Here is a 15079-nt window from a genome sequence, read left to right on the forward strand (position 1 = left end):
ACATACAACCCCGTGGTATTTATTGCCACGGACTGCCAGGACTCAGTCCAAATCCAATTGGAGGTATGCATGGCTCATATGAAGCTTTGTGAACGAGTGACTTTCAGCTAATTTTGCATGCAAGTCCTCAATTCGGGGGGTCCCGCCTGGTCGACTTGGTCCTCAACCCTCGCCTTGACCTCGGCGGGGTTCCAGTCAGGGTGGGATTCCAGTGGTTTCCATTATAGGGGATGCCATGTGCCAGGAGGGGGTGTGTTCCACACTATTGACTTCCATACCCTGCAACCCTAGCAGTGGTTTGAAAAGTAACTTCCGTTAAGTCGCCATGTTATTCACACCACAGACCAATCTGTCCCGTATTCGGAAACAGAAGGGTCAAAACTCAGTTTCCTCAGACATGTCAAAAACTCATGTGTTCCCCTGGGGTTCTTTCACCGGTTGCACAATGACCAACGACTTGGGAAGGGAATGGTTTGCCATTGGTGTTACCAACTCTTAAAAAAAAAACTGTGTCTGGGATGTGTGGTATGGCTTTTGTTTACGTTGAAGATGGGTGCTCCACAGGCAGTCAACAGTATCACTGTCTGATGCTCGTCATCAGTTATAGCATTAGCCCTGAAGTAGCACATATGTTCTATGTATTGTGCCCAATCTTCTAAGCTCACATCAAACGCAACAAATCTACCGAAGTGAGGCATTTTGAAAGTGGTGCAAGCAGAGGTGGCTCCGTTTCCAATCATTAGCGGCGCCACGGCAGCTCCACTGTATCCTTGTTGCCAATATGGTGGCCAGAGGAGTCCACATGAAAGGAGTAAAGAAACTAGTTCATTATATATATAAGTATTTACACGATGTACACAGGCTCCCACTCTGGCCAAGTTTTTATACATGGTGTCCATTGCTCCGCTGATGGGGTCCCCGTCCCTCAGTGTGGAAGCTCCTACTCGACGAGACACATGGGGAGACTAATTGGTCCAACCCTGTAGGTCCCATGCAGGTTATAACAGTAGCTTTACAATCAACAAATAGAGGAAATGTTCATTCTATTCGCCTGTGTTGCATTCAACCTTTGCCTTTAGGTACAATTATCAAACCCACGGCTATAATATCCAAATCAGAAAGGTACACTGGCTTCTTAAATCCTGCTTTCCCAAAAAACTATTTCTAATAACATTGTTTTCATTTGTCCCACTTGCTTTACTGCATTTACAATATTTAATTAGTACAAGTATATTTAATTCAGATGCTTTATTTTTGATTCGGGGCTGAGCAGAACTCAAGACAGGAAGGGCAGAAATTTTCCTTGTGTGAGAATGGTGACTACACTTCAAAATTGGAATTTATAGAATGAAACGCTTTGAGACAACCTGAGCAATGAAAGCCAATATTTCTAACTAATAATATTCACAAAGAATTGTTTAATGCCTATTTAAAAAAATATTACTTTAAATTCTGATAAACATTCATGTTAAGATAATGATCAGCAGGATTTCTCCTAACACACTGTGTCGAGCGATACTGGAAACAGATTAAATTCAGAACGATTAGTTGGGTAGATTTAAAAGTAGTTTATAGCAAAAATATGGAACTGCACAAAAATAGTTCAAATATGCATTGAACATAAAAATATTCAACTCAATTTTGATTCCACATCTCTGGCAACCAATTTATAGTTCAATGGCACCTCTGTGGTGCTAAAGTCTTCCATAAGCTTCCATCCCTCACTGATGGTCCTTAATGCCCTTGTCTCAACATGATCTTTGTAGGTTAATAAAATTTATGCTAATTGTTGATCTCATTAAAAAAAAACCACAAGGCCAAATACACTTGCAAGACAGTATATATACACACTTCAGTCAACATTCACTTTTAGTATAAATGCCAACTCATTAACAATTACTAGGTGGTTAAGTAAAGCAAGCCTGTATCAGTCAAACCAATTCAATATTAAGGCGACACATACATGCTATTGAAAAGATTGTGGTTTAATTATATTTGAATATAGACAACCAAGATGATGTCAAAGACCCACAATTAATATAATGGTAAACACTAGAAAATGCCACTCTGCTTTCCAGGGGAATGTTCTCAAATCTGAACAGCATGTGGAATAATTGCTCTGTTGAATTTAGACAGATGCCTGTGGCTACTTTCACCTGAGCAAATTCTGTAATTCATTCTCCTTAAAGGAGTGTGTTTCAGCTGATGTAGGCTGTAAAGTGGAAACTGCTTGTAGGTTTTCCAAAAATTAAAAGCAATGGGGAGTAATTTCAAAGAAAAATCAGCTTTATCAATACAGGAGAGAATAAGTTTCCTAAAATAGATAATACAAAACTGTTTGTAAGATACGGTTTTAAAATAAGGCAATAAACATCGTATGCTTTCAAATATAAGCTGAATTGGTTTAGAATTCCATTTTCAAGAGCGCTTCTTGAAATTAGAATTGTCAACAAAAGTAACCACATCATATCTCTCAACCAGATTAAAATGTACGTTTTTGTTAGATATAATGGGAGTTAGGATGACATGGTGGCGCAGTGGTTAGCACTGCTGCCTCACGGCGCCAAGGTCCCATGTTAGATCCCAGCCCTGGGTCACTGTCCGTGTGGAGTTTGCACAGTCTCCCCATGTCTGCGTGGGTCTCACCCTCGGACTCGTCACGCTAAATTGCCTCTCAATTGGAAAAAAATAATGAATTGGGCACTTTAAATTTATAAAAAAGATATAATGGGAGTTTTCAGATCATTCAATAAATGAAGCTCCAATTTACTCAAGAACATCTATTGTTAACTCATTAATTAAACTAAATTGAATTAAAGCAGCCACAAGCCAGCATAAAAATCACATTTTGAAGTTTACTTAAAAAGCATAGGTAAATAAAAATTGTGGTCTTAAGAATTTCAACTTTTATTAAATTTCACCGTTAAAATTAAAGTTTTTATTAAAACAAAACTTAACTGGATAAATATTCTTCCATCGTACATGCAAAATATCTAAATATTCTGTATTTAGGAGAGGTTGTTGCTCCATGGATGTGCCTGGTTACTATGCCAATAACCCTAGTTAAACATTTTTAGATAGGTGCAATTTAGAACTACTTCAACTTCAAAAAGAGCTGCCTCAAAGTCTAAACAGTGTGTGTTTGGCAGCTTGTTATGAATAATGGCATTCAAGATCATTGCAAGTTTGTACTGGTGCTCAGCATTTCAAAGCAATAAAACACATTTGAAACACTTGTGTGTTTTACTCTTGAAATCACGACACTCCACTCCCTTTGTTATTTAACCTTGGTTATTGTGAAGATTCCTTCAAAGTGCTGACTCCAGTTAACAGGTAAGGTTCTCCACAGAGGGTAAGATGAGCATTTGATTCCATCAGTAAAAATCTCCATGATCACATCTCCATCAGCACTAGGATGCAAACATTTGACTAAACATGGAAAAGTCACTTACTATTTCACTGCCAGGTCATCCAGAATACAACTGATTATTAAGTACAATGCATGTGAGCACACTTTGCCCAAATTCAAAATATCTTTACCAATTATTACAATATTTTTGAAAGTATTTGCAACAGAAAATTTTGGATCCATAATTTATTACTGTATAATAGGGTACTGATGGAGCTCAAGTATGATAAATAAAATCCAAAACATTTCCTGGTAGGGAGGGTGCACAAAGCAAGTAAATTTTCAATTTGAGAGAATGGGAGAAATACCACGGTGAAAGTGGAAACTAAAGACAATTCTATAGTACTCTATCTAGCCTGTAGTGTAAGGTTACAATATATTGCACCTTCTCAGAGTAATAGTTAAGACTGCATTTTGGTGTCACCAGCTCTCATTAGGGCTTTAATTGCCCGGGCCCGCATTTCTAGTTCGAGCAGTTCCAGTTGCTGTGCTGAAGGGTGAAGACCATCCCCATCAGGATTGGGGGAACCAGCTGATTGAGGTCTTCCTGTGGTGGAGCCTGACAAGCCTAGAATCTCATTTACGCTCTTTTCGATGTCCTTTTGTATTTCATCTTCGACACCAGCCCGTGTTGCCATACCTTTCTGAGGCACCAGGTTTGTACTGTCGTCTTGATCATTGCAGTTTTGTTCTATATCACTATCATATGCTTCTGCATTTATGCTTAGGGCATCACTTTCATCTCCAGAGCCCCCACCTGATTTAGAAAGGACAAATCCATACTGTTTACCAAGTAAATGCATTACATCAAATACCAAAACAAACACACCTTCCATAAAGCTAATAAACAAAATATACCAAGAATGCAACAAGAAAATCCAGCTGTTGCATTGCTATTTCAAATTTGATACATTACTTAACTGGTAATATTCCACTTACGACACACTCTTGATATCATTATAATCTATGCAGTGTTAATGTAAGCTTGCATGTAACACTAATAAAGATTATTAATTAAAATTAACCAGATTTACAAATTAAGATATTTATGCATTTGCATTTAAACAATGAGGGGGGAAAAAAAAGAGTGAATAGAATCAAGTGTGATCAGTGCATTGCTAACCAACAAAGAAACACTGCTGAATTAAAATCACGAAGCACCATTGCATTTTGAGATTATATAACATTCCATACCACTAGAACATTAAAATGGAAGTTAAATGTAGTGTGTAAATATTTAAATTTCGGGGAATTAATCATGAATTGGAATGTATACAAGTACAGTTAGTTAGCCCATCAGTTTTTGAAATCAGTATTAAAATTAATGTGGTACAAGCGGGATTGGAGAATAGATATGGGATTACAAGGATTCCAGACCTCCCCAATTAAAACATTATCCCCCTCAACAATACATCCCCAACATCCCCCAAAATCCAATCAATGGTCTCTGCTCAACTGGTGTTACAGCTATAAGATTATTATATTTTGGGACTGCAGCTTTAAATTTAGAGTAAATGAGGGGCTGTGTGTGAGCTTTTCTGAAGTCTGCCTGCCAGTAAGCCTGGGTGGGGTTTGATTGTTAGAGATCAAAAGTAGGCCTAATACCGAGAAGGAGCACAAGGTATTTATACTTGGAAACAATGGCAGCAATTTCTGAGTTTACAATGAGTAGACCAAGTCTCCCAAAGTCCCAGAAAGGTGTTGAAGATACCAGATTTACTTGTAGGGTGACAAGTGTGTTTGTCAAAGACAGCTAATTATCGTTCCTACCTGAATACATTTAATGTACTTCGCATTGCTATGGGGAAGAGGAAGTCATTTTTGTGAGATCAGGTTATGGGCTTTCCTACAAGTCAATGAATATTGTACAGCTGTTTGATGTGATCAACAGAGAGAAGTTGCTTGGTTTTGTGAGCTACCATAAATGTGGGAGGGAGACTGCAATGAAGTTATTGTGAAAATCCCCTAGTGACTGTGAAAATCCCCTTGTCGCCACACTCCGGCACCAATTCGGGTACACTGAGAGAATTCAGAATGTCCAATTCTTGCAGAAGAGATGCATCCTGCAGCCATCTAATGATCCCAGGAGATTTGTCCCAGTATGGCTTGGGAGGGTGCTGTAGGGAATGTAATCAGAAAAGGCATTGTTGGTGGAGTTAAGGACTCTGAAAACCGAGGAAAGTGCTTGGAGATGGTCATTTAAAGTTACTACTTGGCAAGAGAGAGACACGGGAACCCATTGGAAGCTGGGAGAAACTGTGGTCTGCTTTCCACAAGGACTGCAATTGCATGGAGTATGCAATAAGTGAGTATAAAAGGAGTTTGAGGTATATGTTGCCTACTAAAAGGAAAGTACAGTCAATAGTCCTTTCAATCATTTGATACAGTAAAGATTTTAAAATGTCAAATTTTGCCATCATCCTTCCAGCTAGTAACTGACAGTAAGAATCTCTTGCTAAAAGAGATCAGAAACTATGGGGTTGCAATACAGGTCTGGCAAGGCTAATGTCACGTTCAGTTGTCTCTCAGATCAAAGTTTCTGATGATGTACTAATCTTTTATTATTGTCACAAGTAGGCTTAGATTAGCAATGCAATGAAGTTACTGTGAAAGTCCCCTAGTCTCCACACTCCGGCACCTATTCGGGTACACAGAATTCGAGAGAATTCAGAATGTCCAATTCACCGAACATGCATGTAATTTGGGACCTGTGGGAGGAAACCCATGCAGACACAGGGAGAACGTGCAGACTCTGCGCAGACAGTGACCCAAGCGGAAATCGAACCCGGGACCCTGGCGTTGTGAAGCAACAATGCTAACCACTGTGCTACATAGAATGTATTATCTTGTGGACTCCTGAATAGAGTATGAATGTCATACGAGAGTTAAAACCATTCCGCCCTTGTCCTCTCATCCCATTAACTCATCAGTGTTTTGTGAATGGAGATACCGCCTCTAACTGAAGAATCATTCCATTTCTACTGTGAAATAATACCGAGAAAATATTACTAAAATTGACCCTCCTAACAATTGTATGGGACATTCCTGTTTGTTCTTGTTTCTTCCTGGTTTATTCCCTTATTTTCCCTTTCTTTTATTTTTGCTGTTACGTTTTTGATCTATGGATGTTTACTGGACCTGTGATTTCAAGGCAAAGCAGCCTGTACCTTTAATTCAAACAGAAGGATCAGGAGGTTGTGCTGTTTTGGGATGGTGTTGGCAGACTGGCTGATATCAGTGCTGACTCAGTTTGATTGATTTGGCTGGTGGCCAATGAACTGGCCCAAAAGACTGCACTCTGCCTGATAACAGGCAGTGATTGGATCTGATCCCACGAGAATGTTTTTAGAGTTAAGAGTTTCAAATTTGGTTTCACTTTGGATTCTGCAGCCTGGATGGGGGATTTGAACTAATTCCCTCCCAAAAGATCTAGCTAAATTCTTTTCAGAAGGCCATGCTGGGGGCTGACTCTCTCTCTGCCAGGTTTGATGTGAAACAAAAAGTGTCTGTACAGAAAGATATAAGCCTCGGTGTGAACCTCGAGCTGAAGGCGCAGTTCGATAAGAAAATAAAGCATCTCTCCAGAAAGGCTGCTGCTTGTAAGTTCTGTATTGAAAGAATGACTCTGCAGGGAAGATTTTTCATATCAGCTGTAAACGAGAGACTTTAATCAACCAGCGTGCTGTGAGGAAAGCATGTTAAGGAACCACAATTTGAAGAAAAAGACTCATCTTTTGACCTGCAACGTTGTTATTTTCACCCCTTCCTCCCCATTGTGTTTGTCCGTCTTGTGTGTATGGGTAGAGGGTGGGGCAGTTGAAGGGCATAGTAGGTTAGCTTGTCGTTATCCAGTTGGGTTTACTGCATGCATCATTATTCTTGTGATAAATAAACAGTAATTGTGTTTCTACTTACAAACCTGGTGACTGTAATTATTGGGCAGCTAAGGGCCAAAGGTGGGTATTTTTAGAAGAATTATTGGTTAATTCACTTGTGTTGTGACTCCAGGGCAGGTGAGGCTGGAATTGACCGCGCACGTGCCCAGGGTGACATAACACACTGTACAATATAACTTAAATATAAAACTTTACATGCACATCAAAAATGGAATTTCCTAACTTTACAAGTTTGTCAAGCAATACAAAAATAAAACTCATCCATTTCTACTGGCCTGTTAACCGATTTTGTTCTTTGTAATATAAACAAGATGAAACGCTAAGGTGGGTTTGGAAGATTAAATGCAAAACGACAAATAAACGTTAACACAAAAGGGATTTGGTTTGCACTATTTGATGGCGAGGCCACAGAATATTCTGCTCAAAGCACATTAGTTCTTTGAAGAAACTCTTTTAAGTTAAGGTAACAACTACTCTTTCCAGAGCAAAGTTTACATTCATAGTTTTACTCAATGTATCACAATAAATTTTCAATCCTTTTGGACAATCATCTGTGTAATGTATTTCATCAGGGTAGAACAGATAAAATGTATTAAACCATAGTTTAGTTTGATTTAAAAGACAAATTTATTTTTTTCAGGTGGTTTTAACTTTTGAGTGGTCATCTCAAGAGATAAATCTGTAGCAGCTACATGGGGGACAGACTAGTGATCCTGAGCGAACTGATCTGCCAGCCAGTCTGCTTCTCCATCTAGGGAAGATCAAGTACACCATCCAAGGGTCGGAGGAGGGCTTCCGCAAAGCAGGGGAGCAATTTGTCGGCCTATTCCCAAACCTATTCGAGGCCAACAGCGACTAGGGAAAGTGGGAGAGACGGGGGAGAGCAGACAAGAACACACACTACAAGGAGGTACAAACTATGTTTTGATGAGACCATCAATTCACTCGGAACACGATTGGAAGTAAACTGTGGTTTTAATAGTCTTACAACTGAGCCTGCCTGCGACCAGAAGAACGGAGGGTAGGCTCACACCGCTGCAGCACTTTATACTTCTGGTAGTGGGAGGGGCCATGGTGGAGCCAAGCGTGGAGCCCTGTACAAGCTCTTCATCTTCCCCTATGGGCAGAGCCGCGCAACAGCTCACAGACAGAGCCCACAAGGACATAATACTATACAATACAATGTCAATTACATTCACCACATTCACCCCCTGTAAAAAAATCAAGTCCGGCGAGGGTGACGAGTCTACAGGTTGAGCGGTCCGGTGGCCGAGTCGTCCTTTGGGATCGGCGGAGCACCGAGGTTGCAGCCTCTTCGGGTGGTGACGGTCGGTGTGGGTATGAGGGTGGACTCCGGGGGCGTTTCGGTCCGAGCTTCGTTCCTGACCGGTGCAACGGGCGAAGGGGGGGCGCAGGAAACCTATAGGCATGGGGCGCAGGGCGTGGGGGTCCCTCGGCAGTGGTGGTGGTAGGAGGGAAACGGTGTCCTGACAGCCGTCGGGGTATTCAATAAAGGCGTAGTGGGGGTTTGAGTGAAGCAGTAGCACCCTCTCTATTCGCGGGTCCGTTTTGTGTGCCCGGACGTGCTTCCGGAGGAGAACCGGGCCCGGTGTCCTCAACCAAGATGGGAGCGAAGCCCCCGTGGTAGTGACTCTAGGGAAAACAAATAATCGCTCGTGAGGGGTCTGGTTGGCGGCGGTGCATAGGAGGGACCCAATTGCATGGAGTGCGTCGGGGAGGACCTCCTGCCAGTGGGAGGTCGGGAGATTCCTGGACCGGAGGGTCAGAAGGACGGTCTTCCAGACCGTCGCGTTCTCCCTCTCCACCTGCCCATTCCCCCTGGGGTTGTAGCTGGTAGTCCTGCTCGAGACGATGCTCTTGTCGAGCAGGTACTGATGCAGTTAGTCGCTCACGAAGGACGAATCCCTGTCGCTGTGTACGTAGCTGGGGAACCAGAATAGGGTGAAGACACTGTGCAGGGCTCTGATGACTGTGTGGGAGGTCATATCGGGGCACGGGATGGCAAAGGGGAAGCGGTAGAATGCGTCTATGACGTTGAGGAAGTACACATTTCGATTGGTCAAGGGGAGTGGCCCTTTGAAATCGATGCTCAGGCGTTCAAAGGGCTGGGAAGGCTTTACCAGATGGGCCCTGTGTGGTCTATAGAAGTGCAGTTTGCACTCTGCGCAGATCGGGCAATCCCTGGTGATGGCTTTTACCTCCTCGGTGGAGAAAGGCAGATTTCAGGCTTTGACGTAGTGGGCGAGCCGGGTGACCCCTGGGTGGCAGAGGTCGTTGTGGATAGCCTTCAGGCGGTCGTCTTGCGCGCTGGCGCATGTGCCGCGGGACAGGGCATCTGGGGGCTCGATGAGCTTCCCCGGTCGATATATGATATCGTAATTATAGGTGGAGAGTTCGATCCTCCACCGCAAGATTTTATCGTTTTTTTATTTTTCCCCTTTGCGAGTTGTCGAACATGAAGGCAACCGATCTTTGGTCGGTGATGAGGGTAAACCTCCTACCTGCGAGGTAGTGCCTCCAGTGCCATACGGCTTCCACAATGGCTTGAGCTTCTTTTTCGACAAAGGAGTGTCAAAGCTCCGAAGCGGAGAGGGTTCGGGAGAAGAAGGCGACTGGTCTCCCTGCCTGATTAAGAGTGGCGGCGAGAGCGACCTCTGAGGCGTCGCTCTCCACCTGAAAGGGGACGGATTGATCCACCGCCCGCATGGTGGCTTGGGGATGTCCTCCTTGATGCAGTTGAAGGCCTGGCGGCCTATGTGAGACAGTGGGAAGAGTGTGGTCTTAAATAGTGGGTGGGCTTTGTCCGCATACTGGGAGACCCATTGGGCGTAATAAGAAAAGAATCCCAGGCACCTCTTGAGGGCCCTGGGACAATGAGGGAGAAGGAGTTGTAAGAGGGGGTGCATATGGTCCGAGTCAGGGCCCAGGACTCCGTTTTCCACGACATAGCTGAGGATGGCTAGTCTGGTAGTGCGGAAAATGCATTTCTCCTTATTGTAGGTGAGATTGAGTTTCTGGGCGGTTTAGAGAAATCGGTGGAGGTTGGCGTCGTGGTCCTGCTGGTCATGGCCGCAGATGGTGACATTGTCCAAGTACGGAAACGTGGCCCGCAGCCTGTACTGGTCCACCGTTCAGTCCATTGTTCGTTGGAACACCGAGACCCCATTCGTGACGCCAAAGGGGACCCGGAGGAAATGGAAGAGGCGGCCATCTGCCTCGAACGCCGTGTAGTGGCGGTCCTCTGGGCGGATTGGGAGCTGGTGGTAAGCAGACTTCAGATCCACCGTGGAGAATATGAGGTACTGGGCGATCTGGTTGACCATGTCTGCAATTCTGGGGAGGGGGTATGCATCGAGGTGCGTGAACCGGTTAATGGTTTGGCTATAATCAACTACCGTCCGGAACTTTTCGCCGGTGTTGACGACCACTACCTGAGCTCTCCAGGGGCTGTTACTGGCCTCTATAACTCCCTCACGTAGGAGCCGCTGGACTTCGGCTCTGATGAATACTCTATCCTGCAGGCTGTACTGCCTGCTGCGAGTGGCTACTGGTTTACAGTTAGCCGTCAGGTTAGCGAAGAGTGGAGGGGGGTCGATTTTTAGAGTCGCTAAGCTGCATATACAGTAGTGAGTGGAGGTAGGGGTCCGCCAAAGCGGAGTGTGAGGCTCTTGAGATTACATTGGAAATCGAGCCAGAGTAAGAGTGGGGCGCAGAAGTCGGGGAGTACGTACTGCTGAAAATTAAGAATAGCTGGCGCCCTAAATCGTTAGGGTCGCGACGGTGCGCTCTTGTATGTGGACCGAGTGCGAGCCCAAGGCGAGGGAGATAGTTTGCAGTGCAGGGAAGATAAGGAGCGAACAGCATCTTACCAGGTCAGTCAGCTCACTCAGCTTACTAGCTCACTCAGCTAAATCGCTGGCTTTTAAAGCAGACCAAGCAGGCCAGCAGCACGGTTCGATTCCCGTACCAGCCTCCCCGGACAGGCGCCGGAATGTGCCGACTAGAGCTTTTCACAGTAACTTCGTTGAAGCTTACTCGTGACAATAAGCGATTTTCATTTCATTTACGAAGCTCCCGGAGTCGAAGAGGCACGGTGTCCTGTACCCGTTGATTTGAACGGACATCATCGAGCTCCTCATCTCCCCCTATGGGCAGAGCCGTGCAACGGCTCACAGAGAGCCCACAAGGACATAATACTATACAATACAATAGTGAGAATTAAATTCACCACATGTTTTATTTTATATTTTAATTATGCTGGGTTGTCTTGGCTTAAGTTAGAATGCATTCAGAATAGTCACTACGCTAGGTGGAGATTTATTTGTCAGTAGTTAATGTACTCAGAGAGGCTTTGGTTCTCCCCATTTTGATATTCAAGGTTACTACTCTTCTGGATGGCAATTTTAAAAAAGCCTTCATCTCTGCCCATGCAATACAAGATGCTGAATTTAGAAATAAATAACCTTCTCAGACTAACTAAATCCCCACCGCATACAAAGCATGGCAGAGTGTCACTAAAGCAAAAAAGCCAACTTTATCTCTGTGCATTTCGGGTTGTTAAGCTGGTTAAAAGCAAAATTGGGAACATTTTGAAACACTGCACCAAATGTTTTTCACTTGCTTTCTTTAGAAGAATTCAATTAATATGGATGGACAGTACAGAATCACTAAATTAAGGATAGCGACAGTTTCAAATCTTTACTGTTGAGAATGTCTCAAGTCAAAAGGGTAATTGTTACAGCAATACTTTTGACCTGTAGCATTTACACTTCAAATTCCATAATGCGGCAATGGTGTAAACAGTTCAAGAACCGTGGCTGACAATGTTTAACTAGCTGCAATATGTCAGCTATAAGAGCATTAACAGAAGGCTGGTTGGTGTAAGATTTTCTACTACCTGCAGCCAGAAATGATACAATTTATTTTTCTGCTGATTTTCTGCTGATTTCGCACAGGAACAAAAAGCCATAATGAAACAGCTAGCATAAGTATACATGTCAGCAGGATACCACATGTGTAAAAAGTCAAACACAAAGGTTCATTTCTTGACAGGTGGCCCATCAACTCTATCATGCTGCAAATTCCTAATAAATAACAGCACAATACTCCAGTTTTCTTGAAGTGGTTATATCATACGTGAAGACTATGTTTTAGATATTTACCAAAGCTGTTAAAAAAAGCCACTAAAATTCACTGTAATTCAGTGATATATTTTGGATATGCACACTAACCTGGAAAACTAATCATGTTTTTTATTGGCATTTTTCAAGTTTACAGAGTTAAACTTTTGTGTCCGATATTTACATTTTGCACAGTTTCTTATTTACATACATATTTCTTGAGATATCTTCTCCCCATCACCCCTTCCTGTCCCCTCCTTGTATCCCCCTCTTCCGCCCTGGCTGTTCCTACTGCTGAGCTCCTGGTCTCTTTGCTGTATTTTTTGATATAGGCCTTGTGGCCCCCCCCCCACCCCCCTTCCACACCCCCCCCCCCCCCACCATACTCCCTAATGCTTCTCTGTGGCTCCATTGGGGTTCCTCCCCCTCTCCTCCCCCCTTTGTACTTCCTTGTTGTGTGTGTTCTTGTCTGCTCTCCCCCTCTCTCCCACTTTCCCTAGTCGCTGTTGGCCTCAAATAGGTTTTGGAATAGGCCGACGTATTGCTCCCATGCTTTGTGGTAGCCCTCCTGACCCTTGGATGGTGTACTTGATCTTCGCTAGATGGAGAAGCAGACTGGCTGGCAGATCAGGTCACTCAGGGTCACTAGTTTGTCCCCCATGTAAATGTCTTTGACTGTTAGCATCGCTCCGGCCTGTCTCCATTTTAAAAAAAGTGGTGTCGAGTATGGCTGGTGGGAATTTGCGGTTTCCACATATGGGGGCCATCTCAGTTAGACCGAAATGTTGCCTCATCTGGTTCCACGTCTTTAGTGTGGCTACGACCACTGGGCAGGATGTGTCAGGGGGGATGGGAGTGCTGCCTTGGCGAGGGCCCAGGGGGTCTTTCTCTTGCAGTAAGACTCCTCCATCCTCACCCATCCCATGTTCGGTACACGTATCCATCCCCTCACTCTCTCCGCTGTAGCTGCCTTGTGGTAGTATTCTAGATTCAGCAGTGCCAGACCGGCCATAATTTTCCTCCTTTGCAGTGTTGATTTGGGGATTCTTGGATTCCTCCCCTGCCCTGGGGATGAAGATCAGTATGGATCTGAACAGGAAGAGGAACCGTGGCAATTCGCTCATTTTGATCTCCTGTACTCTCCCTGCCAGGGAGAGAGGGAGCGTATTCCATCTCTGCAGGTCCTTTTCAACTTCCTCCGCCAGACTGGTCAGATTCCACTTGTGGCTATTTGGATCCCCAGGTAGCGAAATTTGTTTTGGATTAGTTTTAATGGGAGTCCCTCCAACTCTGTCCCTCCCTACTAGGGTTCACCAGGAAAGCCTCGCTCTTGCCCAGGCTGAGTTTGTAGCCCGATGAGGCTCCGAATTCTTTCAGGAGCTGCACGATTGCTTTCAGGCCTTTCTGTGGGGAACCCATCCACAAAGAGCGAGACTCTGTGCTCTCTGCCTCCTCTTTGGGTACCCTTCCAGCTTTTTCCGTCTCGCTGAGCGATCACCGTGGGTTCAATTGGGGCTGGTTTAGCACAGGGCTAAAGAGCTGGCTTTTAAAGCAGACCAAGGCAGGCCAGCAGCGCGGTTCAATTCCCGTACCTGCCCCCCTGGACAGGCGCTGGAATGTGGCGACTAGGGGCTTTTCACAGTAACTTCATTTGAAGCCTACTTGTAACAATAAGCGATTTTCTTTTCATTTCATTCCAATTGCTGGGGCAAACAGGAATGGAGACAGTGGGCATCCCTGTTGTGTGCCTCTGTGCAGCTGGAAGTATTCAGAGCTCGTGGTGTTGGTCCGAATGCTCACCTTGGGGGCGCTGTACAGGAGTTTTACCCAAGAGGTGAACCCTGCTCCGAGCCCAAACCGCACCAATACTTCAAAGAGGTACTTCCACTCGGCTTTGTAGAAGGCTTTTTCTAAATCCAGGGAGATGATCATCTCTGATAATCTCCTCCCCGGAGGGAGGGGGTTCATTCTTACATTCATCAGCTGCCTGATGTTCATAGTTAGCTGCCGACCCTTGACAAAGCCCATCTGGTCCTCTGCGACCACCTCTGGTACGCAGCTCTCCAGTCTCTTGGCCAGCACTTTCGCGAGTATCTTCGTGTCTACATTAAGCAGCGAAAAGGGTCTGTTCGATTCACATTCCGCCGAGTCAGTGTCTTGTTTGGATATCACTCGGAGGTGTACAGCCCTTGATAGAAGGTCTCAAACACCTGGCTGACCTCTTTTGGCTCAATAACCAGTCTGCCTCTGCTGCTTTTAGTGGTGCTATCTCCTTCCTGGCTGCCTGCTTTCTCAGCTGGTGAGCCAGTAGGCGACCAGCCTTCTCTCCGTGTTCGTAGAAGGTCCCCCGTGTCTGGTGGAGTTGGTGTACTGCTTTCCTGGTGGATAGGAGGTTAAAGCCCATTAGCAGCTTTTTCCTCGCCGCCAGAAGCAGAATTGTCAGGGCCTCGGGAGTACTTTCTGTTGAACTCCAGGATGGAGTCGATCAGTTGTTGTCTAGGCACCTTCTCTTCCCTGTCTCTACGAGCCTTATAGGCTAGAATTTCTCCCCAGATCACAATTTTCGGTGCCTCCCTGAACGTGGAAGATGAGACTTCCCCGTTCTCGTTATTAGTAATGTACTCGCCTATGGC

At 44.6% G+C, this 15079-nt stretch overlaps 1 protein-coding gene across 2 annotated transcripts in view; it reads right to left on the reverse strand.

Moving 5' to 3' along the window:
* Window positions 1–1553: 1553 nt before the first annotated feature.
* The window catches only part of LOC119970279 (caspase activity and apoptosis inhibitor 1), a 51872-nt gene continuing 38346 nt past the window's right edge, over window positions 1554–15079 (reverse strand). For both annotated transcript variants that reach the window (XM_038804648.1, XM_038804647.1), the window contains exon 6: window positions 1554–4166. In XM_038804648.1, the coding sequence (XP_038660576.1) occupies window positions 3811–4166 (356 nt within the window). In that variant the 3' untranslated portion in view covers window positions 1554–3810. The remainder of the gene's footprint in view (window positions 4167–15079) is intronic.

The sequence above is a fragment of the Scyliorhinus canicula genome, chromosome 8 (assembly GCF_902713615.1).
Source record: "Scyliorhinus canicula chromosome 8, sScyCan1.1, whole genome shotgun sequence".
Taxonomy (NCBI): Eukaryota; Metazoa; Chordata; class Chondrichthyes; order Carcharhiniformes; family Scyliorhinidae; genus Scyliorhinus; species Scyliorhinus canicula.